Source organism: Chamaea fasciata, unplaced genomic scaffold, assembly GCF_029207755.1.
Source record: "Chamaea fasciata isolate MVZ Bird 193981 ecotype frontalis unplaced genomic scaffold, bChaFas1.0.hap1 SCAF_27, whole genome shotgun sequence".
Taxonomy (NCBI): domain Eukaryota; kingdom Metazoa; phylum Chordata; class Aves; order Passeriformes; family Sylviidae; genus Chamaea; species Chamaea fasciata.
This window is the reverse complement of record NW_027094112.1, coordinates 3,180,611-3,208,194: the sequence shown is the minus strand read 5'-3', so window position 1 is coordinate 3,208,194 and position 27,584 is coordinate 3,180,611. Positions and strand designations below refer to the sequence as shown.

General features: G+C 60.1%; 3 protein-coding genes across 5 annotated transcripts; 1 reads left to right on the top strand and 2 right to left on the bottom strand.

The window, feature by feature from the left end:
• Positions 1–563: 563 nt before the first annotated feature.
• On the bottom strand, positions 564–2,646 carry CCR10 (C-C motif chemokine receptor 10). Its single transcript, XM_066205261.1, has 2 exons — positions 2,635–2,646; positions 564–1,646 (listed from the first exon to the last, which is right to left on the bottom strand). The coding sequence occupies exons 1-2, from the start codon at positions 2,644–2,646 to the stop codon at positions 564–566; spliced, it is 1,095 nt and encodes a 364-aa protein (XP_066061358.1).
• Positions 2,647–4,799: 2,153 nt separating this feature from the next.
• On the top strand, positions 4,800–13,277 carry CNTNAP1 (contactin associated protein 1). Of its 2 annotated transcripts, XM_066204945.1 has the most exons (24): positions 4,800–4,895; positions 5,957–6,058; positions 6,211–6,404; positions 6,504–6,651; positions 6,848–7,051; positions 7,119–7,303; positions 7,389–7,532; positions 7,866–8,127; positions 8,205–8,354; positions 8,422–8,593; positions 8,682–8,788; positions 8,894–9,013; positions 9,155–9,358; positions 9,449–9,605; positions 9,761–9,888; positions 10,002–10,169; positions 10,246–10,464; positions 10,542–10,781; positions 10,857–11,093; positions 11,270–11,397; positions 11,508–11,601; positions 11,719–11,952; positions 12,075–12,122; positions 12,208–13,277. In XM_066204945.1, the coding sequence occupies exons 1-24, from the start codon at positions 4,817–4,819 to the stop codon at positions 12,396–12,398; spliced, it is 3,915 nt and encodes a 1,304-aa protein (XP_066061042.1). In that variant the 5' UTR covers positions 4,800–4,816; the 3' UTR covers positions 12,399–13,277. The 2 variants fall into 2 exon arrangements, with proteins under 2 accessions (XP_066061042.1, XP_066061041.1); XM_066204944.1 differs by lacking the exons at positions 4,800–4,895; positions 6,211–6,404 and having other exon boundaries at positions 5,939–6,058.
• A 427-nt stretch (positions 13,278–13,704) lies between these two features.
• On the bottom strand, positions 13,705–25,504 carry EZH1 (enhancer of zeste 1 polycomb repressive complex 2 subunit). Of its 2 annotated transcripts, none has more exons than XM_066204946.1 (20): positions 25,437–25,504; positions 24,793–24,913; positions 24,319–24,447; positions 23,905–24,024; positions 23,285–23,405; positions 22,423–22,596; positions 21,461–21,563; positions 21,044–21,207; positions 20,198–20,289; positions 19,453–19,627; positions 18,836–19,032; positions 18,343–18,434; positions 17,770–17,810; positions 17,217–17,342; positions 16,520–16,698; positions 15,944–16,039; positions 15,492–15,573; positions 15,277–15,357; positions 15,073–15,157; positions 13,705–14,963 (listed from the first exon to the last, which is right to left on the bottom strand). In XM_066204946.1, exons 1-20 carry the CDS (start codon positions 25,445–25,447, stop codon positions 14,903–14,905), a joined length of 2,250 nt encoding a protein of 749 aa, XP_066061043.1. In that variant the 5' UTR covers positions 25,448–25,504; the 3' UTR covers positions 13,705–14,902. The 2 variants fall into 2 exon arrangements, with proteins under 2 accessions (XP_066061043.1, XP_066061044.1); XM_066204947.1 differs by lacking the exon at positions 25,437–25,504 and adding an exon at positions 25,210–25,225.
• Between the last annotated feature and the right edge of the window lie 2,080 nt (positions 25,505–27,584).

The following is a 27,584-nucleotide window of genomic DNA, read 5'->3' as shown; positions in this document are numbered from 1 at the left end:
GGGGCTCCCTGTCCCTGCGGCGGTGGGGACGAAGGAGGGCGGCCAGGAAGCGCGAGCTTCTGCTGCCTCCTGCAGGCATCGCCCGCCAGTGCCGGTGGCCAAGGAGCCGCCCCCTGCCCCACAAAACCCCCCGTGGCAGCGTCGCCCCGCATGAAGACTGCGCTCGCCCACCGGGACTTGTTCGGTGTTTATTGTGAGAGTGGGAACCAGCTGCCTGCCTGGCCCTAGGGTTGCACCCACAGACCCGGCTCATCGGCACCGCTCGGACCCCCAGAGCACGTTGCATGGCCATCGACGCGCGTGACATTGCAGGGTTCCCCTGAAACACGCGCGACATTGCGGGGACCGGAGCTGGGCAGTGAAGGCACTTGCAGGGCATGTAGGCGCTGCGGGGCTGCTCTTCCCTCGGCCCAGGCGTGGGCAGGAGCCGTGCGGATTGGCGCTGCCCGTGTCCAGCTGCTCACTGGGGCAGGTCCGTGCACGGGCGGGGCTGTCCCTGGGGAGTGGTGGAGGGACCGAGCCCCGCGGCGCTGGTCCCTGCCCCGCCCGCGGGCACTGTGCTCCTACACCAGGTCCAGGTAGCTGGACAGCGATGTCCGCCGGCGGGGCCTGGGGCAGCCGGAGCAGAGCGGCTCCAGGGACCCCACACAGCCGGCGGCGCTGGCAAGCCGCCGCAGCTCCCGGCGGAAGCGCTGGCCGAGAAAGGCGTAGAGAAAGGGGTTGAGGCAACAGCGCAGGCACGCCAGCCCGCCGGTGACCAGCAGTGCCAGGTCCTTGCGGCGGCTCTGGGCGCAGCTCATTTCCCAGCTGGCCAGCAGCTCGGCCGCGTCCAGCAGCACCATCAGGCTGTGGGGCAGCTGCAGGACCACAAACGCCAGCACGATGGCCAGCACCATCCGCAGCGTCCGGTAGGGCTTGGCGCCGCGGGCCGCCAGGAGCGTCCGTGCCACAGCAGCGTAGCAGCCTGTCATCACCAGGAAGGGCATCACGAAGCCAAACACCACCTGCACCAGGTTGGTGGCCGCCCGGGCTGCCCGTGAGACCACGCTGGGGAAGACGACATAACAGAACTGGAGATCCTGGTGCTGCTGTGCCTGGCTGTAGATGAACTGGGGCAGTGCTAGCAGCGTGGCCAGCAGCCAGGCCAGCCCCACCGTCAGCCAGCCGTGGCAGCGAGCTCGGCGGTGCTGGCGCCAGGCGGCCGGCCCCTGCACAACGGCCACATAGCGATCCACGCTGATGCAGGTGAGGAAGAGGAAGCCGCTGTAGAAGTTGAGGGAGTAGAGACCCTGCAGCACCTTGCAGGTGGCTGTGCTTGGGGACCAGCTCTGCAGCGTGTCCGTGATGGCGAAGGGCACCATCAGGAGCAGCAGGAGATCAGATAGAGCGAGATGCAGGAGGCAGGCATCGGTGACACTGCGTGGCTGGCGATAGCGGGCGTGTGTGAGCAGCACCAGCACATTCCCCGCTATGCCCAGCGCTGAGAGCGGCAAGTACACGGGACGCTGGAAGATGCGGGCTAAGTCCTGTACTGCCGGCTTCTCACAGAGCTCAGGCAACACGCCGGCCCCGCCCGAGTACTCATCCTCCCAGGGGTAGAAGTCAGTGGTGGCCATGAGCTCTGTTGAGATGGGGATGGGAGTCACCTGTGCAGAGGGAGGCTCGGCAGTTGTGGCTCGGCCACGAGGTGCAGAACCACAGCCCTTCCCCGCCCAGCCTCACCACTGGGAGCCCCGGTGTGCTGCGGCTCCTGGCCCCTGGGCCCACATGCGGGGTTTGTTTCCGTCACACCCACCCCACAGCAGCGCAAGGTTCACCGTGCTCAGTCATTGCAAGAGTGACCACACGCTTCCCGAGCAGCTGTCTGCAGTGCAGAGCTGGTGGAGAGACATGACCCCAGCCATGGCGTCCCTAACACAGCACTGTGTGCCACCACCTAATACTGCATCTGCCAGGGGAACTGCTCTGGGGCTCAGCACCCAGCCTATTGCCCCAGCTGCCCTGGGCAATTGAGTCTTGTGGACCCACACAGCATCCCCAGGTGCCCAAAGCCCCCATGCACCACCCTGGGGACCCCAGTGTAGGCACAGCTTTGCACTGCCTGGTCCTGTTCCCAAATAGGGAGCTCCTGACACACACGCAGCTGAGCACAGTGCTCCCACCTCCCAGCTGCTCAGCCCTGCTCTGAGGCAGCAAGACAGTCCTGCTGCCTGGTACTGGTCAGTTGGGAGCCCACTGGCCTGGAGATCAGGATCTGACACTCTCTAACTCACAACAATGACACTCACAGCGGTCTGACACTCACAGTAGCCTCACAAAACCAGTTTCACTCTGTCCCCTGTCAACGAGCTCAGGCAGCTGGGCTTAAGCCCCTCAACTGCTCTGGGGCCCCAGGCGGGATCAGAACCCAGTGCCAGGGCAGGTCAACTCTCCAGCAGCTCCTCTAGCCCCTTTCCTTCTCGGGGCCCCAGGGGTCAGTAGCACCAGGCACTGCCTTGATTCCCCAAGCTTTTGCCTTTCAGTCTAAACCCACAGGACTCACAAAAAAACTACCTGAAAAAACTAAGAAAAGCCCATGATGGGAGCGGGTCCTAACTGGCTCCCAGCAAACCCCCCACCCTGCAGCCCCCTCACCTGCTCTGTCATTGCACAGCAGAACCTTTCCTCTGACCGGTGGGTCTGAAGCTACTCGTGTCTCTTTGCTCTGTTAAAACCTGTGGTTTTACCACATGCAGCTCCTGATACCGAGAGCGGTGCAGAGTGTAGGCCCAGCCCTGGGGAGGGAGGCAAGGTGGCAGGTGTGACTATGGGGCCTGTGTTGAATCTTAAACATCTGCATGCTGGGACAGAAATAGCAGCTCTGCTCAGTCCCTGTCATGTGGGTGTGCAGGCCAAACCTGGGAGCACCCAGTCAGGGGAGCAGGGTCTGGCCGAGGGCATCCAGCACATGCACCAAACCCCAGCCCACCCCAGGGATATTGTTGGCTCCTTGCAGGACCAGAGGGAATGGGGAACATGGTGGTTCCAGAAGTTGGGGTGGCTGCTGGTGCAGGGCAGGGCACTCACCCAGGGGTCCCAAGCTGGCGCTGCATCCCCACAGTGTCGGGCAGGCGTGTTGCTGGTTGTTGACAACAAATTTTCCAGCTCCTCATTAAAAAGCAGATTAGTTCCTGTGGGGCAGAAGCCCCACTTTCCTCTCCCCAGGGGGAGAAAATTGATCCCTAGCTTTAATGGGCTCCTGGCCATAATCCCTCAATCCCCCTTTCTCCCAGCTACAGCCGTCTTTGCCATGGCTTATCTCCACTCTGCCCTCGGCCCTCCTGCTGCCTCCAGACAGGCACAGGATCCTGGGTGCTTGCTTGTGTCTGTGGAATTGCTGCACCCTGGATGAAGAGCAGCCAGGACAAGTGTCCCCAGCCTCCAGGTGGTCCCCAGGGTTCTTTGCTGGAGGGTCTCTTCCCCCTCTCTTGCTCTTTCTGCAGTTCCAAGATGCCAACTGCAGATCTCTGCCCTGTGCTGGCTCTGGGGATGCCTTCCTGCACCCTGCATCTTGGGGGAAAGGGCAGGAGGACGATCCTGGGGCTAATGCTGGCCCTAGAGCCAGCTGTGGGTGCGGAGCAGGGGTTCTGCATGTCCATGTTGGGACTGTCACAGGTCTGACCCAGCACAGGGTCAGGACATGGGGCTGTGGCCAGCACAGGCAGCCCCCCGGGGTGTCAGGATAAGGCCAGGTGGGCTGTGCCTCTCCTGGGGATGGACCTACAGGCACTGCCAGGGTTTGGGGGACAGGAGGGCGAGTGCCAATGTCCGCAGCATACAGTTCCACTCCTAGTAGCAGAACTCCCAGTGCGCTGCCAGGTGTCTCACATCCCCGCCACACTTGGGGCTTTCTGTTCTCACTCCCCAGCCGCAGCCTGGGCTCTGCTGAGGTGGGGAGGAGGTCTAGCACCGGCTGCCCGCAGCTGACTGCTGTGCTGCCCTGCCCTGGTAGCCAGGCCCTGCACATGCTGCCAGGGCTGGAGCCAGTGGTGTGGAGCTGCCTGCCCCGGGCACAGCCTGACCGTGCTCCTGCTCTACACTTGGAGCCAGACCGGACCCAGCAGCTGCTGGGGCATCCCCGTCTCTCGGGACTGCTCGAGGTCCCCGGGAGAGCAGATCTCCTGCTCCTGCGGGGCCAGGGGACACGGAGCACCGCGGGGCTGTAGGTGTATGTAGGGCACACAGGCGCCAGCCCCCCCCAACCCCTCTGTGTGCATCTGGGGGTGGTTGAGAGCAGATACAAGCTAAATCCCTTCTTCTGCACCACTGGAGAGAGCAGCGACCCCGAGACCTGCAGGCCTTAATCCACGGCTTGATTACAAACCGCCGCCACACCACATCTGCTGCGGGGGGGTTGGGGTGGGGACGGGACTGCGGGCACCGCTCCCACCCTCCCTGCGCCGGGTTCCAGAGGGGCAGGCACGGGGAGGCTCGGGGTGCTGCGAGGACCAGGCGCCGCCTAGGAACCCACCGGGGTGCCTGGGGAGCTCCCGCATAGCCTCACTGTGCGCCCGTACCCCCATCCACAAGATCCGTGACCCGGTGCAGCCCGGGGCGGCCGGCAGCTCGCCGTGCCGAGGAGCGGGGAAATCGGGCTCCCGGGCGGAGCATCTCCCGGGGGCGCGGCGGCGGGTGCGGCGGGGGTGGCCGGGGCTCTGCGCCGCACCCGGCCCGGCCCGCCGTCCCCCCCGCCCCGTGGGCGGAGCCGCCGGCCCCGCTCCGCCGCGCGGCTGCAGCACCGGGAGCGGCGGCGCCGAGGGCGCTCGGGGCGCGCAGCATGAGCGCCCGCCGCCTCCTCGGGCTCCTGCTCGCCGCCTGCGCCGGCTTCTTGCGCCCCGGTCCCGGCTGCCTCGCACGTAAGTGGGGCCGCAGTCCCGGGAGCGGCCGCTCCGCACTGCGGGACCGCGCCCGCCGCCCCGTTCCCGCATCCCCGAGCAGTCCCCGCATCCTCCGTTCTCTCGGGCATCCACCCTTCTTCCCCGGGCATCCCCCGGCATCCCTCGGTATCCTCCGCTGCCCCTGTTCGCATCGTTCCCAAGGTCACTGCCGGACACGGCCGTCCGGGCTCTCTCCCCGACCGCGCCCCGCCCGGGGCGGCCCCGCCGCAGCCCCCCCGCCGGCGGTGGCCCCGCTCCCGGCCGCAGCCTCTGGGGACCCGGGACAACCGGGTCGCCCCGAGGATCTGGGATGCCCCGGAAAACCGAGGAGAGCGGGGCCGCCCCGCGGGACCGGCCCGGCTCTGCCAGCACCTCGGCCAGCGTCGCCACCCGCCGGGCTGGCCCCGCCGCGGGGCTGCACCGGGCCCGACCCGGTACCGGGGCTGGGGGCAGCCGCTCGGGAGCGGGGATCGGCGAGGCCCTGGTCGCACCGGGCAGCTCCTCGTGGCCCCCTGAGTCGGCGACGGGGGCCTTTTCCCCGGGGCTGGGGCGAAGGGGCATCGAGGCGGGGTGCGGTGTTACAGGGGACGGTAGAGTCGGAGTGCGGTGGGCTGGTGGTTGATGCAGCACGGTTCCTACAGCGAGAGCTGGGGATGCTCCTGGCTTCCCCAGGTTCCGTCTGACCCGGTAGGGGACTCTGAAAGAGGTTCGGGACCCCGGCCCCTCCGTAGGGTCTTTTGCCTATGCCGCGAGGGTTTGCACGGGATCCCCCGGGATCGCTCCCCGCCGGGGCGGGGCAGAGCGGGGGGTCCCGTCGCCCACGTCAGTGCGGAGGCGGCTGGTGCCGGCGCCGGGGCCCGCAGAGGTGTGTCAGCTCCGCTGCAGTGGGAGGGGAGAGCAAAGCCGGCCCGCCGCTCCGCCGGCCCGCGGGAGCCGCGGGGTCCCCAAAGCCCGCAGGGTCCGCAGGGTTGGGGAGCTCCCACAGGCACACTTCCCGGCTCAGTGCTCCGAGGCCGCCCCCAGCTCCATTCTCCCCTCAGGACCCTGCTATGATGAGCTCGTTGCTCCCCTTTACTCCTACTCCATCGGTGCCTCATCCAGATACAACATCTTCTATTCGGCCAGCTTCGCCCGTCTGCACAGTGAGTCCCCCGGCCGAATTGGGATGCAGCAGGGGAGGTGGGAGGGGGAGTCCCTGGCCAGGTTTTACCTCTGACTTTGCACTCAGTCAGGTGCTTTGGCGGGGCCGAGCAAGCAGCTCGGGAGCAGAGCCGCTGAGCTGCTCCCCCCACAGGCACCAGCGGCTGGTCCCCCGACCCCCGGGATAAGCAGCCCTGGCTCCAGATTGACCTGATGCAAAAGCACCGGATCAATGCAGTGGCCACGCAGGGAACCTTCAACACCTATGACTGGCTTACACGCTACATTGTGCTCTATGGAGACCACCCTACGAGCTGGAAACCCTTCTTCCAGCAGGGCAGCAATTGGGTAGGGGGAGCCCGGGGTATCCTCTGGGAGGGGGCCCTCTGAGGGGAATAGAGACCCCTGGCCTGGGGCAAGGTATTGACAGTGACCTTTCATCCCCAGACATTCTTTGGGAACGTGAATGAGAGTGGGGTGGTGAGGCATGACCTGCATTACCCCATCCTTGCACGATACATTCGCATCATTCCGGTGGCCTGGAACCCGCGCGGGAAGATTGGGCTGCGCCTGGGCCTCTATGGCTGCCCCTACCGTGAGTACCTGGCCAGGGCCTCCAGCAGCCCTGTGTGGCAGAATCCTGGCTTTGGCATACCTGGAAAACTCTCTCAGAGGGGGTTGTGCCCAGTCTGCAGACATGGCAGAGACCATAGCAGAAGGGTGTGCTCTCCGTGCCAGGGCACCTGCTGCTGCAGGCAGTGACATGGGTGGGGCTGTTCTGCTCTCCCCAGGGTCCCATGTGCTCTACTTTGATGGGGATGATGCCATCTCCTACCGTTTCCGAGCCAAGAGGGTCAGTACCTTCGAGGATGACATCTCCTTCAACTTCAAGACACTGGAGCAGGATGGAGTGCTGATGCACGGGGAGGGCTCACAGGGTGACTACATCACAGTGGAGCTCAAACAGGCCCAGCTCCTCCTGCATATCAGCTTAGGTGAGCTGGGGCCAGGGGCCAGGGGTGTGGGGCAAGGGGGCCACCAGCTGATGCTGGTCCTCCCCAGGCAGCAGCCCACTGCACGCCAGTGAGGGCCACACAACGGTGGCGGTGGGCAGCCTCCTGGATGACCAGCACTGGCACTCATTGCACATTGAGCGTCTCGGCCACTACGTCAACCTGACGCTGGATGGGGAGGTCAAGCGCTTCCGCTGCCGTGGCACCTTCGACCAGCTTGACCTCGAAACTGAGGTGGGTGCACTGGGCAGGGGCCTGCCAGGATGTCGACCTGTGGTGTCCTCCAGAGAGGGGATGACACTCTCCCTCTGCCTACCAGGTATTCTTTGGAGGGGTGATCGACCACGAAAAACAGCACCTCACCTACCGGCAAAACTTCCGGGGCTGTGTGGAGAACATCATGTTCAACGGGGTCAACATCGCCGACCTGGCCCGGCACCGCTGGCCCAACATTCGCTTTGAGGTCCAGCCTGGGGCGTGGCCCCTTCTCTGGGAGTCCCCTCCCTGCTGTGGGGGGATCCCTTTCCTGGGTGTCCTTAGCCTCACTGTGGGGTGACCCCTTCCCTGGGGCAAGGCTCCCTGCCCGCTGTGGGGTGACGTGGGGCCGGGCAGCAGCCGTGCTCAGCTGAGCGGTGCTGGATTGACCGTGCAAGGTTAACCCTGGCCTGGGGGGCCTGCCTGGCTCTGCCAGGCATTGGGATCAATTGGGCATGATTGAGGCCAGGACTGCAGGGATGAGAGGGCCTCCCTTCTATGGGAACATTTCCTTCCTCACCCCTCCCATGGTCACTCCCAGGGCAAAGTGGGCCACTACTGCCAGGACCAGCTGACCAGCCCCATCACCTTCGCTGGCATCAACAACTACGTGCAGGTGCCAGGGATCCCACGGAGGAACCGCCTGGCTGTCAGCTTCCGCTTCCGCTCCTGGGACACTGTGGGCCTCCTGCTCTACACCGGCTTTTCTGACAACATGGGCTCCCTCGAAATGGTGCTGAGTGAGGGGCAGATCAATGTCTCCATCGCACAGACTGGCAAGAAGAAGCTGGAGTTTGCTGCAGGTGGGCTGGGGAGCCAGCATGGGGCTGGGGGTCAGTCTGGCAGTGGAGCGTCCCCACACACCTTCCTCTCCACACAGGGCATCGCCTGAATGATGGCTTCTGGCACTCGGTGCACCTGGTGGCACGGGATGGCTCAGCTGTGGTGAACATTGACGATGATGATGGTGCCGAGTTTCGGGTGGCGCACCCCCTCCAGCTACGCACTGGCAACAAGTACTTCTTTGGAGGTGGGCAGCAGGGCAGGGTCTGGGGCAATGGGTGCCTGAGGGCTGCTCACCCCGATCTGTCTTGCAGGCTGCCCCAAGCCGGCCTCAGTCACTGGCTGCCGGTCAAACCAGACAGCTTTCCACGGCTGCCTGCAGATGCTGAACGTAGACATGCAGCCTGTGGATGTGGAGTGGCTGGCACAGCAGCGGCTGGTGCAGTACCACAACGTGTTCTTCAACGTCTGTGGGATCACAGACAGGTATAAACCGGGACAAGAGTGATGCCTGGGAGTGGGGGGCATTGGGGGGCTGTGCTGGTGCTGGGACAGGAGCCCTCTGTGCCCTCAGGTGCACTCCCAACCTGTGTGAGCATGACAGCCGCTGTATCCAATCCTGGGATGACTTCATGTGCATCTGTGACCTGACGGGGTACAAGGGGGAGACCTGCCACAAATGTGAGCCTGGAGCCTTGTGGGTCAGGGACAGTAGGGGCACCTGCAGCCCCTACTCCTGCCTGGTGCCTCCCTTGCACTGACCTCCACCCCATTCTTCTCTTCCAGCCCTTTACAAGGAAACATGTGATGCCTACCGGGTCAGCGGGAAGACCTCGGGCAACTACACCATTGACCCAGATGGCAGTGGGCCACTCAAGCCCTTCACGGTGTACTGTGACATCCGAGGTGGGGGTAGCAGGAGGGCAGAGGGGACCTCTGTCTGGTGCCCCTGAGAACCAGTCCTTGCCTGTGTACTGAAGCTGGAACAGGACAGAGGGAGTGAGGGTGTCCTAGGGGTCAAGTCCTAAAGCTCCCCTTTCACTGCAGAGGACCGAGCATGGACCATCATCCGGCACAATCGTCACTACGCTACGCGGGTGACGGGCTCCAGTGTGGACCAGCCCTACCTGGGGGCCGTGGAGTACTGGAACGCGTCCTGGGCGGAGGTGTCAGCCCTGGCCAATGCCTCTGAGTACTGCGAGCAGCGCATTGAGCTCCACTGCTACAACTCCCGCCTGCTCAACACCCCCTGTGAGTGCCGAGAGAAGGGGGCGGTGCTGCGTGGCTGCGCTGCAGGGCCGTGACACGGGGCTGTGTCCTGACCCTCCCCTGTGCCTGCAGCTGGGCTGCCCTTCAGCTTCTGGATGGGTCGGAACGATGAGCGGCACTACTACTGGGGGGGCTCGCGGCCAGGCATCCAGCGCTGCGCCTGCGGGCTGGACAAGAACTGTGCTGACCCCCAGTACTTCTGCAACTGTGATGCTGACCATGCAATTTGGTGAGTGGCAGCAGCTGCGGAACAGGAGCGGTGGGGTGGGGGCTGCAGTCATGGGGGGCACAGACTCTGGGACACTCAGATGGGGGTAACAGGGCTCTGGGCTGTTGAAGGAACAGAAACATCTCATGGTCCCTCTGATGCACCCATGTTTGCAGGAGGACAGACAAGGGTCTATTGACATTCGTGGATCACCTGCCTGTCACCCAGGTTGTAGTTGGAGACACCAACCGCACTGGCTCTGAAGCCCAGTTTGTGCTGGGGCCCCTGCGGTGCTATGGAGACCGTAAGTGACCGACCCCACAGAACATCCCCTGCCTGCAGAGTGCCACACCTGCCTGTGGTGTCCCACATGGAGGGACTCTGCTCATCCCTCACTGCCCCTCCTGTTCCCCACAGGGAACACCTGGAACACCGTCTCCTTCAACAGGGGTGCAGCCCTGATCTTCCCCACCTTCCAGGCCAACCACAGCCTTGACATCTCCTTCTACTTCAAGACCACTGCCCAGTCTGGAGTCTTCCTGGAGAACCCGGGCTACCGAAACTACATCCGCATTGAGCTCAACAGTACGGGGGAGCAGAGGGTGCAGGGTTGTTGCGGGCAGAAGGGCTGGGGCCTCTTCTCAGCATTGTGTCCTTGCAGCCACTAGGGACGTGGCATTTATATTTGACATTGGGAATGGGGACGAGAACGTGACGGTGCGGTCGGTGGTGCCCTGGAACGACGATGAGTGGCACCAGGTGAAGGCTGAGCTCAACGTCAAGCTGGCGCGGCTGCGGGTGGACAAGCTGCCCTGGGTGGTGCGGCCATTCCCCCCACAGAGCTTCGTCCGCCTGGAATTTGACCGGCCCCTCTACGTTGGTGAGAGCCCCTGGCCACGCCCCTGCACCCCCAGGTTCCCACGTGCCACAGGGCACTCAGCCTTGGCCCCGCTGCAGGCGCAGCAGAGCACAAGATGCGCCCGTTCCTGGGGTGCCTGCGGGGACTGCGGATGAACGGGGTGACGCTCAACCTGGAGGGCAAAGCCAACGAGACAGAGGGTGTGCGGGTCAACTGCACCGGCTACTGCCAGGACCCGCCGGTGCCCTGCCAGAACAGCGGGCTCTGCGTCGAGCGCTACAGCCACTACACCTGCAACTGCAGCATCTCCGCCTTCACCGGGCCCTTCTGCAACCACGGTGAGTGGCTGTGCCCCGCGGGGTGGGAGGGGCCGAGGAGCCGGCGCTCCCCTCACTCCGCAGGTTTTCCCACAGACATCGGTGGGTATTTCGAGGAGGGCACCTGGGTGCGGTACAACATCCTGCCCATGTCGCTGTATGCCGCCCGTGAGTTTGCCAGCATTGTGAGCAGCCCCTGGCAGCCGCTGCCTGGCTACAACCTCACCAGCGAGGAGGTCAGCTTCAGCTTCAGCACCACCTCAGCACCTGCTGTGCTGCTCTACGTCAGCACCTTCGTCAAGGACTATATGGCCGTGCTCATCAAGGATGATGGTGAGGGCAGGGCCACCTGCCCTGGGGCTCACCCAGAGCCTGCATGGGGTCCCCTGTCCGGTGCTGGGGCTGCACAGGATGCTCCTCTCTGTGGATGCCACTTACCAACCCAATAGATGGGCTGGATGTGCCCACTGAGAGGTCCAGCCCTGCTGACAGGCCTGTGCTGTCCACAGGGAGCCTACAGCTGCGCTACCAGCTGGGCACCAGCCCCTACGTCTTCACTCTCACCAACAAGCCAGTGACAGACGGGCGGCCCCACCGTGTCAACATCACCCGCCTGCACCGCACACTGTACACCCAGGTTCGGGCTGGGGCACCCTCCCAGTGGGGTCTGGGGGCTTCAGGTCAGGCTGGGAGGGGGCATGGGCACAGTGGCTCTGTGGGCACTGATGCTGTGCACCTACCTCCCAGGTGGACTATCTCCCCATCATGGAGCAGCAGTTTTCCCTGTTTGTGGACAGCAAGCTGGACTCGCCCAAAAACCTGTACCTGGGTCGTGTGATGGGTGAGCTGGGTCCTGCCCTCAGCTGGGGTTCCATGCTGGGGTCTCCAGGGTCTCCTCTGCACAGCATGGCCCTTGCCCTCTTAGATGGATGAGTAATCTCCTTCTGTGGCCCCACAGAGACTGGCGTGATTGACCCCGAGATCCAACGCTACAACACACCTGGCTTCTCAGGCTGTCTCTCAGGGGTGAAATTCAACACCCTCGTGCCCCTCAAAGCCATCTTCCACCCCACCAGTCCCCTGCGGCCCTACAGCATCCGGGGGGAACTGGTGGAGTCAAGCTGTGCCTCAATGCTCCCCCTCAGCACCATCCTTATCCCTCCTGAGATGGACCCCTGGTACATGGCCACAGGTGGGTGCTGTGCTGGGACCCTGGTGGGGATGGAGCCCTCGTCAAACACCAGCTGCAGAAGGGAAGCTCCAGCGTGAGACCTTGCAGCAGCCTGGTCTCAGCTGCCTGCTCTGTCTCTGCAGAGTTCCCCCACGTGCACGACGACGGCTGGATTGGCATCATCATTGGGTGTAAGTGAAGCCTTTGGCTGGCATTTCACACTGGCAGGGCCCCGCGGCCCCTCCCCGGTCCCTCACTGCTGTCTGTTCCCCGCAGTCGTGATCTTCCTGCTCCTGCTGCTGGCAGGGCTGCTGGTGCTGCTCTACTTCTACCACCACCGCTACAAGGGCTCTTATCACACCAACGAGCCCAAGGCCATCCAGGATTACGGCGGTGCTGCCAAACCACCATCGGCACGCAAGGAACAGAACCTGCCCCAGATCCTGGAGGAGCCGAGAGGGGACTAGCGGGGCCGGGGGTGGGACGGGCTCACAGCCCCCGCAGCCCCGGGAGCTGCCCGGGAATGAGCGAGCATCGCGGGACCAAAAGGCCGAGCACACCTGAACTGCCAACACCCGCCTTCACACTGACCGGACCGGACCGGACCGACCGCCACCTCCTCCCCACGGCCTCCACCCACCGGCCCCCGGAGTGCGGCCACGATCCGCCGAGCCCCAGCCTCGCTCGCCCCGGACACGCCGACAGCCCCCACGCCGGAGGCAGGCTGCTGCCTCCACAGCTGCCAGATCCTGCCTGGCCTCTGTCGGGGAGCCCCAGGCCCGGCTCCCACCCTCCCTCAGGCCGGGGGCCCCTGGCTGCTGCCGCCCGTTAGTGCTGCCCGCGTAGATGCCCCGCTGCTTCGCTCGCTTCGCCAGCACCACGCAGAGCCACGAGCACCGGCCCCGCACAGCCGGGCTGCCAAGCAATACTCCACACCGGCGCCGCGCATGCCGCCACCGCACCTTGCTGAGATGCTGCTTTCATAAGATCAGGTACAGATCCTTTCTACCATTTTTTGTTGCTGGATATTCTACTACTACACTCTGGTTTTTTTATTCTATCGGTTTGTATAAAAAACCAAACGGAAGCTCCCGCGGGCGTGACGTCCCGCGTGTCGTGGTACGTGGTCTGTAGTTTGCTACTTCTCTGTACGAAGTGCCAGTCCTGCTGATTACCTCCAGCCCAGGGAAAGCTCCTGTTCACTTGCTGTGTTGTGGTAAGACAATGTTACAGATATGCATTTATCTACCCAAAGGCCTGGCTTCACTGGGCACTTTATTTTTAAAAAGTCTGTTCTTTTGAATGAGATGTGAAGATAATCAAATAAAAGGCAGAATGATGGCGTTTGACACTCCCCAGCTTTCACCTTGGCAGCCTGGGCAGATCCTCTCCTTCCACCCTGGCTCAGCCTGCACCAAGGGAGGGACCACAATGACAGCAGCAATTCCTGGTCCCAGAGTGAGATCCAGCGTGTAGTGAGCCAGGGCTAGAGGCAGCTCAGCTGCTGCTGCACACACACATCATGTCCTGCTCTCCCCACACACATCATGTCCTGCTCTCCCCACACACATCATGTCCTGCTCTCCCCACACACCTCTGCCCCCTCCCCACACTGAGCCAGTGTGATTCAGGCAGCTGGCAGCACCGGCTCACTTGTGATTCCCTCTGGACCCAGGGAGCCACGTTGGGGACAGCCGGGCTGAGCCCAGCAGGCAGGGGACAGTGTGGGGACAGGCTGCTGCCCAGGGTAACAGAGGCCAGCAAACGGGGGAGGGTCTTTGCTACCACTTTATTATGACAAAGGCTACAAGCCATGTTATTTAAAGTGCATTATTATTACCATTATTCACTGTCAACAAACCACAGACACAAGCCTGGCATAGTGCAGATATGGCCAAGGTGGCAGAAGACGCTTAGGCAAGAGCAGGGTTGGCAGGAGCTGGGCAGATGGAGGTGGCAGGGAGCAAGGCTCAGGCACGTGCTGGGATACAAGCACTGCTCCAGACAGACCTAAACACCTCCAAGCTCCAGGGGGCCATCATGGACAACGGGAAGGACAACCAGCCTGGCCTGCCATGGCAGGGCACTGGGAAAGCAGAGTGGGGGCTGGGCCAGGGAGGGCTTGGCTCCCGGGGAAACCCAGTTCCTCTGTGTGTTCCTGGACTAAACAGCTGGGAGCGGGCTGGGGCCCTGGAACCAGGTCAGGGCTCAGCCAGGCTCCCCATGTCATCCTGGGAACCCAGCCCTGGACATTGGGAGCACAGCCCAGCACCCAGCACCAGGCCAGGCAGGAGGCTGGTGGCATATGTGGCTCTCAGGGGACAGCCCCAACCTTCAGGTCACCCCACGCCCCTCCAGCCTGTCCTGTCCCAGGCCTGGAACAACATCCCAGTAAAGGTGCTGACAGATGCAGGACACCTGGGATGCCTGCAGTCCCTCCATCCCAAAAGACAGGGCCCAGCCACCAGCTGAGGATTATTTTAAAGTGCATTTTTCTTTCCTTTTTGCATGGGGTGCCAAGGCTAAGCCTCACCCTGCCAGACAGTATTTCCCCTTTATTCCCAGGGCCAGGGGGTCACAAAGCCCAAGGCAGGTTTCTGAGAAGCCTGCCCTGGGTCACAACAGGCAGTGACTGTAACATTGTCCTCTGCCCAGCTCAGTGGCACCCCTACTCCAAGTATCGTGTTGCATAGTGCTGCTCTCCCATCCCCAGGCAGCCCTTGGTGCCGCTCCAGCCACAGCTGGGCAGTCCCCGTTTCCCAGCCAGCTGGGGCAGAGGGGATACCACCCTGAGACAGCCATGGCCCAGGGGCTGCTTACACTCCTGCCCCAAATCTCTCTGGTGTCTGGATGGAAAGTAGCACTTGTGACACACACAGCAGCAGGAACAGCAGCAGTCATGTCAGCGTGAAGCAAACATGGCATTGCTTACAAGGTGCAGCAGCAAGGTGTGCCAGAACCACCCCGGAGCTTAGATGATGTCCGTCTCCCTCTCTATGCCGACATACTTCAGGGCATCTGCCTGGCTGTACCTACAGGACAGGAAGCCAAGGCTGCAGCAATGACATCCCATGCTCCCCACAAACCTGCAAAGAGGGTGGGGCCAACCCTGCAGCCCAAAGTCCCCACTGGCCAAGGTACCTGTAGTCAAAGAAGAGCTCCTCTCCTGCCTGGATGGCTCTCTTGGCAAAGATACCGATCCGGTGGTCTCCGTTCACCATCACAACTGCAACCAGAGATGATACAACATCAGAGATACAACACCAGACATGTGCAGCCCCAGCTTGGGCCAGAGTTCTTGCAGTACCATGTCCTGCCTGGCCCAGCTGGGCAGGGGGACCTCACCTTTCGCATAGCAATTGGGGTTCACCGAGTGGTTGGCAAAGCGGATTTTATTTCCTTTGCGAGTAGCGTCAACAACGAAATCTATTTAAAAAAAAAGAAAAAGAAGGAAACCATGGTGTAGGGCCAGGCCTGTCACCCAGGCAAGAGGTGGGCTGAGCCTGCCCACTTGGCCAGCAGCCCTGGCCTCTCCACCCCTGGCAGCCTCAGGAAGTTACCATTGTTGAGGTTGAAGAGGAAGCTGGACATGTACTTGTCGTAGACCTTTCCTCGCCTGTCAGCCTCATCCTGTGAAATGAGCTGTAGAGAGAGATCACCTTGAGAGACTCAGCAGTTGAGGGCTGAGCCAGGTGATCGCCTGCCTCCTGGAAACACCCTCCTGCTCTCCCTCCCACCTCACAGGCAGGAGCTTGCCAGGGCTCCCAGGGATGCGGCAGGGCCAGAGCAGGGCTCTCAGGCACACACACAACACTCTCCTCCAGAGTGGAGGGCCACAGGCACTGAGATGTGCCCCCAGACAGCACAAGGCTCCATCTCCAGACCTGGTCAGAGCGAGCCCACGGGCACAGCCAAGCTGGGGAAGGCAGCTGACCCCACAGCCAAAGCTCTCCCATCACACACAGCCCCCGTGTGCCTGGCCAGCAGCCCCAGCACAGGCAGCAGCACTGACCTCCCCGCAGTACTCGGAGATGAACTCGTTCTTCTGCACAGCCTCCTTGATGAAAGTCCCCCAGCCAGCCACGTCTGACGGGGCCAGCAACAAATGCTGGAACCAAAATGAAAGGAAATGGGCAGAGTTGGCAGGCACAGCACCTCACAGCACACAGATCGTGGGGGCAGAGAGGAGCCAGTGTCCACCCAGCATCCCCTTGTTATGGTGACCCACAGCTCCCTGCAGACTTACGCCACTACAGGAGCTACACGGGACCTGACACACACTGATTTGCAACTTTCTCTGAATTTCCATTTTTTTTTTAACGTGCAATTCCTTGCTCTGACCAGCAGAATTCAAGACTAAATCTTTCTCTAGAGCCACTTTCTACACTCCATTGCTCTCACCATTCCTCACATAACTCCTATCTCCTGATTTTCACATCCATAATCCCTACTCCAGAGTAAGTGCTGCAGAGGCCCAGGGCAGAGCAGCTTCTTTTCTACACTCTAGCAGCTGCAGCGAAGTTGTTGCCCCCGCACACACAGCAGCAGCTGTGTGTCAGCTCTGCCCCTGCCACACTGCTGTCAATACCTTTTTGAGGCCTCTCTGGATGCTGCAGTTCTTGCAGGAGACCACCTTGCAGTCCCAGTGCTCTGAGGCGCCGCAGGTGAGGCAGAGGTCTGGGTCACACTCCCGCACAGCCAGGTAGCAGGGGCACTGCTTGGTGTTGCACTGGGTCTTACAGCGGCAGCCTGGGAAGCGGTTCTGACCTGCAGCAACACAGACCACGGGTTTGCACACTGTGAGGTTTGGCAGAGAACAGAGGGGCCATGCAGGGTCTCTGCCCCAACTGCTCCTCCCCAGCCAGATCTTGCCCTGGCAGGCCTTGAGCAGGGACAGAATAAAGTCTGGCTGTTTTCTCCATTGCAGAGTTGGGAATGGAAGCCCAAACAGGAAAAACAAACATGGCAGAGCAGGGACCCAGTGCCCACCCTAACTGCTGGAGGCACAACCTGCTCACAGGGAACCAGCAGCAACACCCACAGGATACAGACACAAGAATGAGCATTAACAGGAGTGTCTCTTGGCTGCCAACAACTGTATGGCAGCACAGAACCACTTCCTTTTGGACTTTAGCAGGCTGCTAACAGAACTGCTGTGGATGGACAGAGCAGCAAGTGCAGGATTAAAGTAGGCCCCCAGCAAGCTCCAGCTCTGCACCCTCCCTGTGCTCTGTGCCAGGAGAGCTGGCTGCTTTCCTGCCCAATAAGTCTTGACTTCTTCTTACAGTCGGGGTTGCACTGGCAGAACTTCTCACAGAAATTCTGAGTCATGATGCAAGGGCAGGAGCTGTCACAGGGATGCTCGGGGTGGTCACAGGGCTGGTAGTTGTACACCTGGGTCGGTGAATTATCTAGAACAAGAAGAGAAATGCCAAGATTGGAAGCTGCATGTTGCAGGAACCTTTTCAAAGCAGCAAGTGCGGGGTGCTGGAGCTGAGGAGGTGCAAGCTGCCATCTGCCTGCACTGGGCAGGGAGCCTGGCAGCACCCAGCTCCCACAGGCACACACATGGCTGTGCTCACTGACCACAGCAGGGCTGCACACCAGCCCTCAGCCTCCCCTGGCTACAGCAAACCCCACACCTGCAGCCTCAGCAGGTATTGGGATGGCCATGATGCCCCTGGCACCCCAAGGAGCCTGGCCAGGGACAGTCACTCCCCTCCATGCTGCTGGACCTGCCAGCCTGGTGAGCAGGACACGGCCATCCTGCTGCAACAGTCGGAGCTGGAGAACTCAACCCTCACAAACCTCCCCTGACACAGCCACAGCAAACACTACCTTTCTTCAGCTGGATCTTCCTGCAATGTGCAGCCCACAGCCTGGAAAAGGAGCAGAGAAGGTTAAGGGGATGTGTTAGCCATTAGGGAGAGTCAGCCAGCGCTGCTCAGCACCAGCAGCCAGCACAGCAGAGATGAGCCTGGCAGATTCATGCATTAATGATCAGCAGCCACCATAAAGTGGAGAGAGATGAGAGTGATGCAGCTGCAGCAGAAGCTCTTTAAGCCAAACACCAGAGCCAGAATAATACTGCACACATTGGGATCAACAAAGTGGGTTACAAGTCAGGGAGCTGGGGCTGCTATTAGGGAAGTGGCAGCAGCACCAGCAGCCAGTTCTGCCCTATCCTCGAGCTGAGCCGGGGGCTGCAGGGCCACTGAGGCCCCAGGCAGAGCAGAAGCCCTGGAGCTGGGCCAAGGCCAGCGCCCAGCAGCAGCAGCACCAGCAGCCCCATGTGACAGCAGGACGTGCGCACAGATGGGAGCCAGATGGGGATTACCAGGAATGCGTTGGCACAAAAAGCAGAGGATCTGGTTGCATTTTAAGAACAAAACAAGCTTGTCCAACACTTGCCTGTGCTTCCTTTTCTTCTTCTGGGATGGATTCATTAACTCATTTGTTGGAAGTTTCGTTATAAGCGATTCCTTCACTGCAAACTGAAAGACCTAGAGAAGAACACAAGCAAAAACAAGTTCAGTGCACTCAAGTTGTTTTATCAAAAGCATAAGGAGAGTGTGAGTAAGCATAGCAAGGCTCCCAGGCCTGGGCCCAGGGAGCAGCAGCTCTGCCCCATTTTCCTGCCTATGGCACACTGCCTCCTCCTGCCTGGAAATCGAGTGCTCACACACCTGGCTGTGACACTGCACGTGGGAGGGAACCCACAAAACCAGCACACAGGGCTCTCTCTGCCAACAGCTGCACTGCTGCAGAGTAACACCCTGAACTCCAAAAGCATTGATCTGGCACCTTCCTCGGGAAGGTCTGTGGCAGAGAAATAAAGCCACCAGGCAGTGGCTCTGGCCCTGGCCCCTCTCTTGCTGCTGCATTGCCTGCTCTGGGCACCCACCTGCTTGCAGGTCTTTGTCCCCAGCAGCCTGGCAATTGAGCAGAAGTTGTTGAAGTAGGTGCCATGGAAGACACGGAAGAGTGACTCCTCAGCTCCTGTCCACTCCACAGGCTCCTGCGGCGTCTCCACTGCAAACAGCTGGGAGGAGGCCGGGCTCAGCTTCTGCTTAGTGGGGGTTTGGCAGCGAGAGTTGGCCTCTGGCAGGAAAGGCAGATGTTAAGCCAAACACACCCTGGAAGAAGGCACTTGGCCACCATGGTTTTGGGGACCATTGGTCTCCCCATAGTGCCCTGCAACCCTACACTGCACTCCCAGCCACACACTTCTGCTTCTGGCCAGGCACAGTGCTCAGGACCCAAGGGCTTGCTCTGGGTTTTACAGGTCCCAGCAAAGCTCTTGCTTTGCTTAGCAACATTCCTCCTTCCTGGGAGAGGACAGTGAATCCAACAGCAGCAAGCGCAGGGCTGGCGTCCCTCAGCTTTGTTGGGAACACTGACTGCTAACTCCAAATTCTCCAGCTGTGCAGGAAGCAGAGAGGAGCTTTCCAGCTGCAAGGAGCTGCCTGCCCTCACTGCCCACACAGAGAGGAGTGGGTTGTCTCAGGACTGGCACCATACCCGAGGAGCTAGAGGCCCACTCGTTGCCCGTGTCCCGGTCGCTGTCGCCCTCCCTGGTCTCAGTGAGTGCCGGGGTGTTGGAGCAGGAGGCGCTCACCACGTGGTGCCGCCGGCGGCGACGGCCCGAGCACTTGGATCGGGGGTTGTGCAGGGCAGCAAACTCCTTGGCTCCTTCCTGCAAGCAGAGCAGAAGACAAGACAGGTGGCAGATGACCAGGGAATGCAGGAAGGCTTTTCCACAGGTCCTGGGACAAGCCCTGTCCTGCCACCACCACCAAGAGCAGGTGGAAGTGGCTGGCCATGTGTGGTCCCTCCAGCAAGTGCCAAACCCTGTCAGCTGCTTGTCTTGCACGTTCCCACTTTGCTCCCTTTGGCATTGCTGCCCTGTCAGCAGAGGGTCCCTGGCCCTGAACCCCCAGCCCACTCCTCTAGATCCTCCTGGCTTCTCGCTCTGCTCCTTTTTAACGTGGGCTTAATTTTGCTAACACTGCACTGAGTCCAGAGAAATCACCTGTCATACAATTTCCCATCTGCTAGCTCTGGAATTGGGCTTTGTTGGAGATCTGCTATAATATGCATCTGGTAAGGTCTGCATTTGCATTCATGCTCTTCTGAATCCAACAAGGACCAGAACTAATCCTGAAATAATCATCCAAGTTGTGAAAAAGATCCACAGAGCTCTGCAGAGAAGAGCTGGCCAGGGCACTTCTCTCATGGTTTCTAAAGCAGTGACACAGAAACATACCAGCCAGAGGAAACAGTCTGCGCCGCAAGGATCTGGCTCAATCTTGGTCTCTCTATTCTTTCGTTTGTACACATTAGGAGTAGCATGAAAAGCTGAAAAAGTAACAGTTATCTTTACTATTAGCATTCTCCAAGAGTCTCCACCAAATCTGCAAGGGACAGGAAGCAGGAGCCTGTGTGCCTGAGGGTTCCCCTGGCAGCAGGGTAACCCACAGGATAACCCTGCTCCAACCCCCAACGGGGACAAGGCAGCTTGGGAAGGAGAGGCCATGGGAAAAGGATCTGCTTTCACACTGAAACAAAAAGACCACGTCATATTAATATTATATCTTTTAATAAATAATTCACTGAAAAAAGTCCTGTGACTTCCCAAAGAAGCCCTTAGAGAGCCCTGGAGAACAGCAGGTCCAACAGCTAATGAATATCCAAAAGGCTTTGGCAGGACCAACCGCAGGAACATGACTAAGACGAAGCTGTAAGTTCCAGGGAGGCAACAAAACACAGGGGCATGTCCAGACTTTGGCAGTGAAACATTCATGCCTTTCACTGACGAGCTTCTGCAAAGCAAGAGCAAAGTCTGGTGGCGGAAGGACTACTGCACAAACTGCCGGGAGCTCGGACGCGGCGCGCTGAGGGAACGGCCACGCTCGTCGTTCTGCCGTCCGTGGGAGCAAAGAGCTGAGCCGTCCGTACAAAAGGCTTCTGGGCACCTGTCAGCTCCTAAGGCCCCACTGCAAACTCATGAGGCACCACCCTCCAGAGACTCCAGCACAGACTAAGCAAGGCGTGCAGAGGAAAACTGAGGAGAAAGGGCTCTAGGGAAGCGTCCGGCTGAGACGGCACTTACGATGCAGAAAGCAGTCGTATTTGAAGCAGCGGCGGCAGAAGAGGGTGTGGAAGGAGTGCAGGGACTGCTCCCGCTGCACCGACTTGGCGCACGGCCCGTCGATGTTGGGAGTGCACTGCGGCGGCAGCACGTTGGGGTCCGACACCTCCGTGAGCTCCCGGTACCTGTTGACAAACACAAACACCCAGGGATGTGCCTTCCCCATCTGGGACAGCTTTACGTGCCTACATCACCATCTGGGCCTCCCAGGTACCTCAAGGCCAAAGTGCAGTTTGTACCACTCAAAACACACTCTGCCCACAGAGCCTGCAGGCACTGAGCTTTGTGGCCCAGCCAGCCCACAGTGGAGGTCTCCGAAATAAGGGTTTCAACTCTTGCTGAGAAAGGGAACAGACAACCAGTGCAGGGATTTTCTACCTTTCTTTCATATCCTCTGGGAAGCCATACTCGGGAAACATGGAAGAAATAGCAGTGAATATCATGTCATTGGGGAACCTCTTCTTGGAACACTTCTTGTTACCTACAAAGAAGAGGAGACACAATTCTTCAGCCAAGCTGATGTGGATGGGTCTTTCCTTCTCGCACAGAGCAATTCCAGAGATGCTCAGGATTGTATTTTAAGACAGAAACGTAATCCCATTCACAGCAGATAGACCTTGTGTCCTGCAACCAGGATGAGGTATTTCCAGAAGCAGTGCTAGGCCACTTTCAGTGCAGCACGATGTACTGCTGGAAGTACCAACTTTTCTTAAGCACTATCACTATTTATTTCTGCCAGGGCAGAACTTGCAGACAATGCTTTTCTACATCCACAAAAGTGTTGGTGTTTGTGCCGCCCGCATCACTACAGATCAAGGACAAAGACAAAATTACCCATCAGCATTTGGAAGGTCATCGAGGACACATGAAAATCCCACAAACCAGGCAACAAGAGCTCCAGGTGGCACAGGAGAGGGAAGAGGAACACTAATACATGGAAAGCAGGTCTGGAAGGGATTTGAAAACGTCCATCTCCCTGCCTCCCACAGAAACAGACCCACCCACACTTCCCTGACAGGTGCTTGCCAGACCAGCACTTGAAAACATCCCACAGCCTCTCAGATAACACCCAGCTCGCTAATCTCACCAGGAAGTGGGTTTTCAGATTCCTCATCTAAATTACTCCTCACCACACTTCAAGATGGTGATTTCTTCTCCTGTCCACAGCGGACAGTGAGAACAAACCACTTCCCTTCTGCTACAGAACTTGTCAAGCTGGAACTACTCTTGGCAACACATTAACAACGCAGTGATGGCAGGAGAGCAGTGCCCAGTGCTCAGGTGGGGCAAGACAGAAACGTGACCAACATAATCCCCACTTCTCTGGGGGCCAAACCCACCTTCCACTGCAATTCGCTTTCTTTTTCTTGTCACTGGCAGTTCCTCTTTTCCATCCTCCTGCTTCACCTCAGAATCGTTGTGTCCTTCCTCTTCCTCATCTGAGTACTGATTCAGAGCATTCACTAGCTCCAGGAACACAGCATCACTGATGAGGACTGACCCTGAGATCATTTCTGAAACACACAGAAGTGGGAGTGCCACCATCTTTCTCATTTCTTGCCATGGCAAACCACAAGCCAATGTGCTCTGCTACCCACCAGAGCCCTTCTCTCAGTGTTTTTGGGGTAGGTGGGATTTTAGCACTAGAGTCAGTAGTGGTATATCATTTTCAGCGATATGGGGAGAGGCCACACCAGTTTTCCCTGTCTTCCTCCCCGCTGGGCAATTTTATGATGGGGCAGGCAGCGCTTTTCATTGATTAAACTCTTTGCTAAGGCAACAAGCAGAACAGGGTTACTGAGCTATTCCCCCTCTAGCACATTTTCAGCATCCCAGAGGATGCCTATGAATCCCTGTACACAGAAGCACTGGCTCCAGAGCACTCCAGGCATTAAAATGGAGTGTGGTATCCAAAGGCAGGAATGTGCCCTTGCAAAGGAGAATGGCAGGCACAATCCTGTTTCCCTGCTCTGAGAGCTCCCACAGAAAAGCTGGTTGCTGCTGCCACCTTTCGACCTCTGAACTACTTGGATATGTTATTTCCAAGAGACTGAATCATAGAACCACAGGAAGGTTCGAGTTGGAAGGGATCCTAAAGCTCATCTTGTTCCACCCCTGCCATGGACAGGCCACTAGACCAGGTTGCTCCAAGCCCCATCCAGCCTGGCCTGGAGTGGACAGAGCTGGTTGCTCCCAGGTTACCTTCTTCTCCGTGAACTTTCCCATCATAGTTATTAATGAGTTCTTCAATGAAAGTTTCATCTTCTTCCTTCACCTCGTCCCCCATGTAAGGAATATTGCACAGAACCGTTTCATCCTCCACCTGAAGAGAGATCAGACACAACTCAGAAAAGCAGAGTTTGCTGACCCCAGTGGGGCTGTGCCCAAGGCTTCTCTGGTCGCTCAGACCTGCCAACAACACAGTGCACAGCAAAGGTTCAGATGTCTCATTACTGACACATCAGAGCTATCAGTCACAAACAAAAGGACTTGCCTAAGAAATAAAACTCTTCATATAAAGGGAAATAAACATCTTAGGAAAAAACACAAACAAACAACCCACCCAAAAAAATATTTTTACTCCTTGAATCCTGTGAGGAAATGGTGACTCTGTCAAGAAGTCATGTGTAAAGGAGACTACCTGGCTGAGGTAGCATGGACATAAAGCTGGCTTATGGGATTCTACAAAACAAGCAACTAACACAACACTTTCCATCATCTCTTAAGCAGATGTTGCCTGAAACAACTGGGATGAAGAACCACTTCCCAGCTATGTAACAATCTGACAGTCACCTCACTGAGATCCTGCACTTCCCACGTACCATGAAATTCTGCTGAAGAGGGGACCAGGAGTACATAATGGGCACCAGTGCCACTGTGTTCAGGGTCCTCATGTACAGTGTCTGGCTGGAAAATCCTGGGAAAATGCTCTCAACAGTGCACTGGAATACAAGTACAGAGAAGGTCAGTGAGGAACCACCCTGGGAGGCTGCCACAGCCTGAGGAAAACTGAATTCAGGACAAACACAGAAGCCCCACATCCACCCTGTGGAGTCCATCACAGGAAAAAGCCTTGGGGGTACTTTTTATCCATTTCTGCATTCCAGAAGTGTGAGGCACGGCCTGGCACTGACCTAGGACAGCCCAGACAAAAACTCATCCATATCCCCACAGCTCCCTGCAGAGTCCTGGCTCCAGTCCCCACTTGCTGTTGCTGCCCCTTTTCCTCTGCACACCTGCTTCAGGAACGGGTGCCCGCTGACTGGCTTCATCAGCTGCACTGGCTGCACTCGAAGCTTCTTCCAGTCTTCATTAAGGATTTGAGTCTTTTCATGAACCTTCGCAAAGTTTGCCACAAAGAGAGCCTGAAAGGAGAGAAAGGAGCTCTCAAAATTTAAGAAAACCGATTGAGAGCTCCCACAGCACTGAAAGGGTTCAGCAGGGAGATCCTGTAAAAACCAACTGCAAATGAGCTCTCTTGCTGCAGTTCCACCAGTGCTTGTCCAGTGGCCTCGTGTGTGCGACAGCTGCTGCCCACACGGCTCAAGACAGAGCAGGAGAACAACTGGCATCTCTTCCCATTGATCCAGCTTGCAAGTCAAGCACAGCTCATCAGTTCCCCTTGCTGACAGCCTCTGGTACCACTCAGACACTGAGCTGAAACTAAACCTTTTTGGGGCATCCCAGCCCAGTCCCTGCTGTGGCTGTACCTTTGCTCCCATGTTCGCCTGGAACCTCTTGAGCTGCCGCAGACGCATGTATTCGGACTTGACTTTCCTTTTCCAGTACATGATACACTTGGATGTCGGAGGAGTAGTAATTTCCATTTTTCTGTAACAGTACAGAAAGAATAAATATTAAATAATGGTGAGCTCAACCCCGAAACAAGTAACATCAGAAAAATGTTATGTCCCTAGGGATGGGAAAAACACTCTATACATCATAGACTTAAAGCAAGCAAAATAACGCCGTCGATCTGCGGTGCTCCTGACTGCGGAACACCCACAGCCGAAGCGCACGGACAGGCCCGGGACAGCGGCGAGGGGCGGTGCTGATCAGAACTGCGTGCTCCCGTTCCCCGAGCCCCCGGGGCAGCACGTGAGCCCGGGGGATGCTGAGGTCCCCACCCTTCCCTGGGACACGCCGCGGGTCCACTCCAGCCGCCCTCCCTGCCGCTCCGGCCGGGCCCGAGCACTCCCCGCGCCCGGGAACTAGAATCGGAGCGAGCCGAGGCCGGCGGCGCCGCCGGGCCGGAGGAGCGGGTCCGAACCCGGCAACACCCTGTCCCCGGGGCTTGAGCGGTACCACGGGGACCCGATGCCCCCCGGGACCCCCCGGCCCCGCCCGCACTCACTGCTCGGCCATCGCGACAGGGGGAGGCCGCGCGCCCCCGCGACACTGCGCGCGCGCCGGCCCGCCCCGGCCCCGCCCCCGGCCCGCCTCAGGCCCCCGGTCTCCGCCCCGGCCTACCCCGGCCCCGCCCCCGACGCTCCTCAGGCTCCGCCCCGGCCCGCCTCAGGCCCCGACCCGCCCCCCGCGCGCCCTGGCCCCGCCCCTAACACAACCAGGCTCCGCCCCGTCCTCGACAACCCCAGGCCCCGCCCCGCCCCCGCCTTTGGCCCCGCCTCTCCCAGCCGCAGGCCCCGCCCCACGTCGCCGCCGGCGGTGCCGGTGCCGGTGGGGCCGGGGCGTGTGGCTTGCCGTACGCCGGCGGAGCGGACCCGTTCTAGCCTGGGGGACACCCCTGTCGGCTGCGGGGAACGGGTTAAGCATGGCGGCTCGGTGCCGTGTCCGCCCATTCTCGGTGTGCCTGGGCCCTCCCGGCCCCTGTTGCGGGCCCGGCCTGTTCCCGCGGGAAGCGCTTGGTGGGACAGCGCCTTTCCCGCCCGGTTCCACCGCCCTCCGGGCTCCGGTACAGCCTTGCCCGCCGTGGCCACTCTCCCTGACGAGCCGTCGCGGTGGTCCCGGGTCCCTCTGGCCCCACCGTCGGGCCTCCCTGCGGCGGCGCCGAGCAGGAAGCGGCTGCTGGCGGCAGCTTTCCTGCCCCGGGGGCCCCGGCGATGGGGAGCGGAGGGAGCTGGCTCCTGCCCCGGCGGGGGCCCCGTCCATGCGGCGTCCGCGGTGCGGACTGTCGGCTGCCCCGGGGCACCCTTTCCCCGCGGCTCCGGCGGGGTGACTGCGGGGGATGAGCAGAGCCCGCCCGCGCCCGCAGCCCTGCATCCCGCCCGCATCTGGGAGCTCCGCTGAGTCAGGTGGGGCAGGGGGCCCGGCGTCCCCCGACCTTCCCGGGTATTGGCTCGGGAGCGGGCGGACAGCGCTGGGACGGGCCGGGATCCGGGATCGATGCCCGGGGGCGCCCCAGCCCGGGTGTAGGGATGCTGCTGTCGGGAGGATGAGGATGCTTCCAGGGCTACGGCTGCTCTGCTGCCTGCTCCTGTCTCTGCTCCCGCGGGTGCGGCAGAGGCAGCTGGGGGTGCTGCACGGAGGCCCCAGAGGGTTGGGCACAGGGTCTGGCCGACAGCGAGTCCCCACAGGGCCCCTGGCCTATTTCTCTCCTCTGTCCCAGTGCAGCTGTGCTGGGGGACAGCTCACCTGGCCCCTCCTGGCCTTCTTTCTGAGGATCTCTGAGCAGCGTTTGCAACGCCCTTCTCTGCCTCCAGTGCTGGTGTTGGCTCAGAAACTTCTCTTCCAGGCTGCAAGGGTGAAGGCAGAGCCAGGAGCCTCCTGCTTCCTTAGCCCCTTTACCTCTACTGTGCTCAGCTTTGCCTGGGAGGAGGAGGAGGGATCTCAGATATACCGGGACCACCAGTACTGGGCACTGGGGCTATTCCTGCCTGTGCAGCCCTGGCATCCTGTGTCCCCTTGCTGCAGGACATGGGAACACTGAGCATGGGGATCTCAAGGATGAAGGTAATACTCTGATGCCATATCCCATGTGGCTCCAGCCCTGGCTTCTGCAGCAGTGCCATAGTAGGGGCCTCTACCACTGGCAGGTCCGTGTCCAGCACTTCTTGGACCTCACATGGTCCCACAGGTCCTGCCACCACCAATGGCACAGTCTGTCCTTCCAGGTGAATACTGGATGAGGATTATGAGTAGAGCTGCCCTCCTGCCATCCTGGCTGTCCTTCCCATCCACCGCAGACTTCGATGAGAATCTGTGCAATCATGCAATCTTTGCTGGGGCTTGCAAGAGCCTCAGAGGCTCACTCCTGGCTTGGCTGAGCCCACGGGGCCCCCACAGTCACAGGCAGCCCTGGCAGCCCTAATGTGGGACTCCTAGGGCTGTGTGCAGGACTGCACAATAAACAGAGTGCCTGCCTCATGCTGGGCAGAGTCCAGGGGTTATCCTAAATAGCTCTCCTGAAACCACACCTGGGGGGAGAGCTGGGAGTGGGGTGACATCCCAGGGTCTGTCTGATGCTCTGAAGGGCCTCTGGAAGTGCTGGTGGTGCCAACCCACTGCCAGGACACCTACCAGGGCTGGATTTCCCTCTACTGCT

Excerpts from the sequence above, each read along its gene's own strand:
- CNTNAP1 (XM_066204945.1), top strand. The coding sequence starts at position 4,817 with ATGAGCGCCCGCCGCCTCCTCGGGCTCCTGCTCGCCGCCTGCGCCGGC. Across the intron at positions 7,052-7,118 it reads CCTCCTGCATATCAGCTTAG|GCAGCAGCCCACTGCACGCC; the intron begins GTGAGCTGGGGC and ends GGTCCTCCCCAG. Across the intron at positions 8,594-8,681 it reads GTCTGTGGGATCACAGACAG|GTGCACTCCCAACCTGTGTG; the intron begins GTATAAACCGGG and ends CTGTGCCCTCAG.
- EZH1 (XM_066204946.1), bottom strand. Across the intron at positions 18,435-18,835 it reads GGACAAAGACCTGCAAGCAG|GTCTTTCAGTTTGCAGTGAA; the intron begins GTGGGTGCCCAG and ends GTTCTTCTCTAG. Across the intron at positions 17,811-18,342 it reads AAGAAGAAAAGGAAGCACAG|GCTGTGGGCTGCACATTGCA; the intron begins GCAAGTGTTGGA and ends CTCCTTTTCCAG.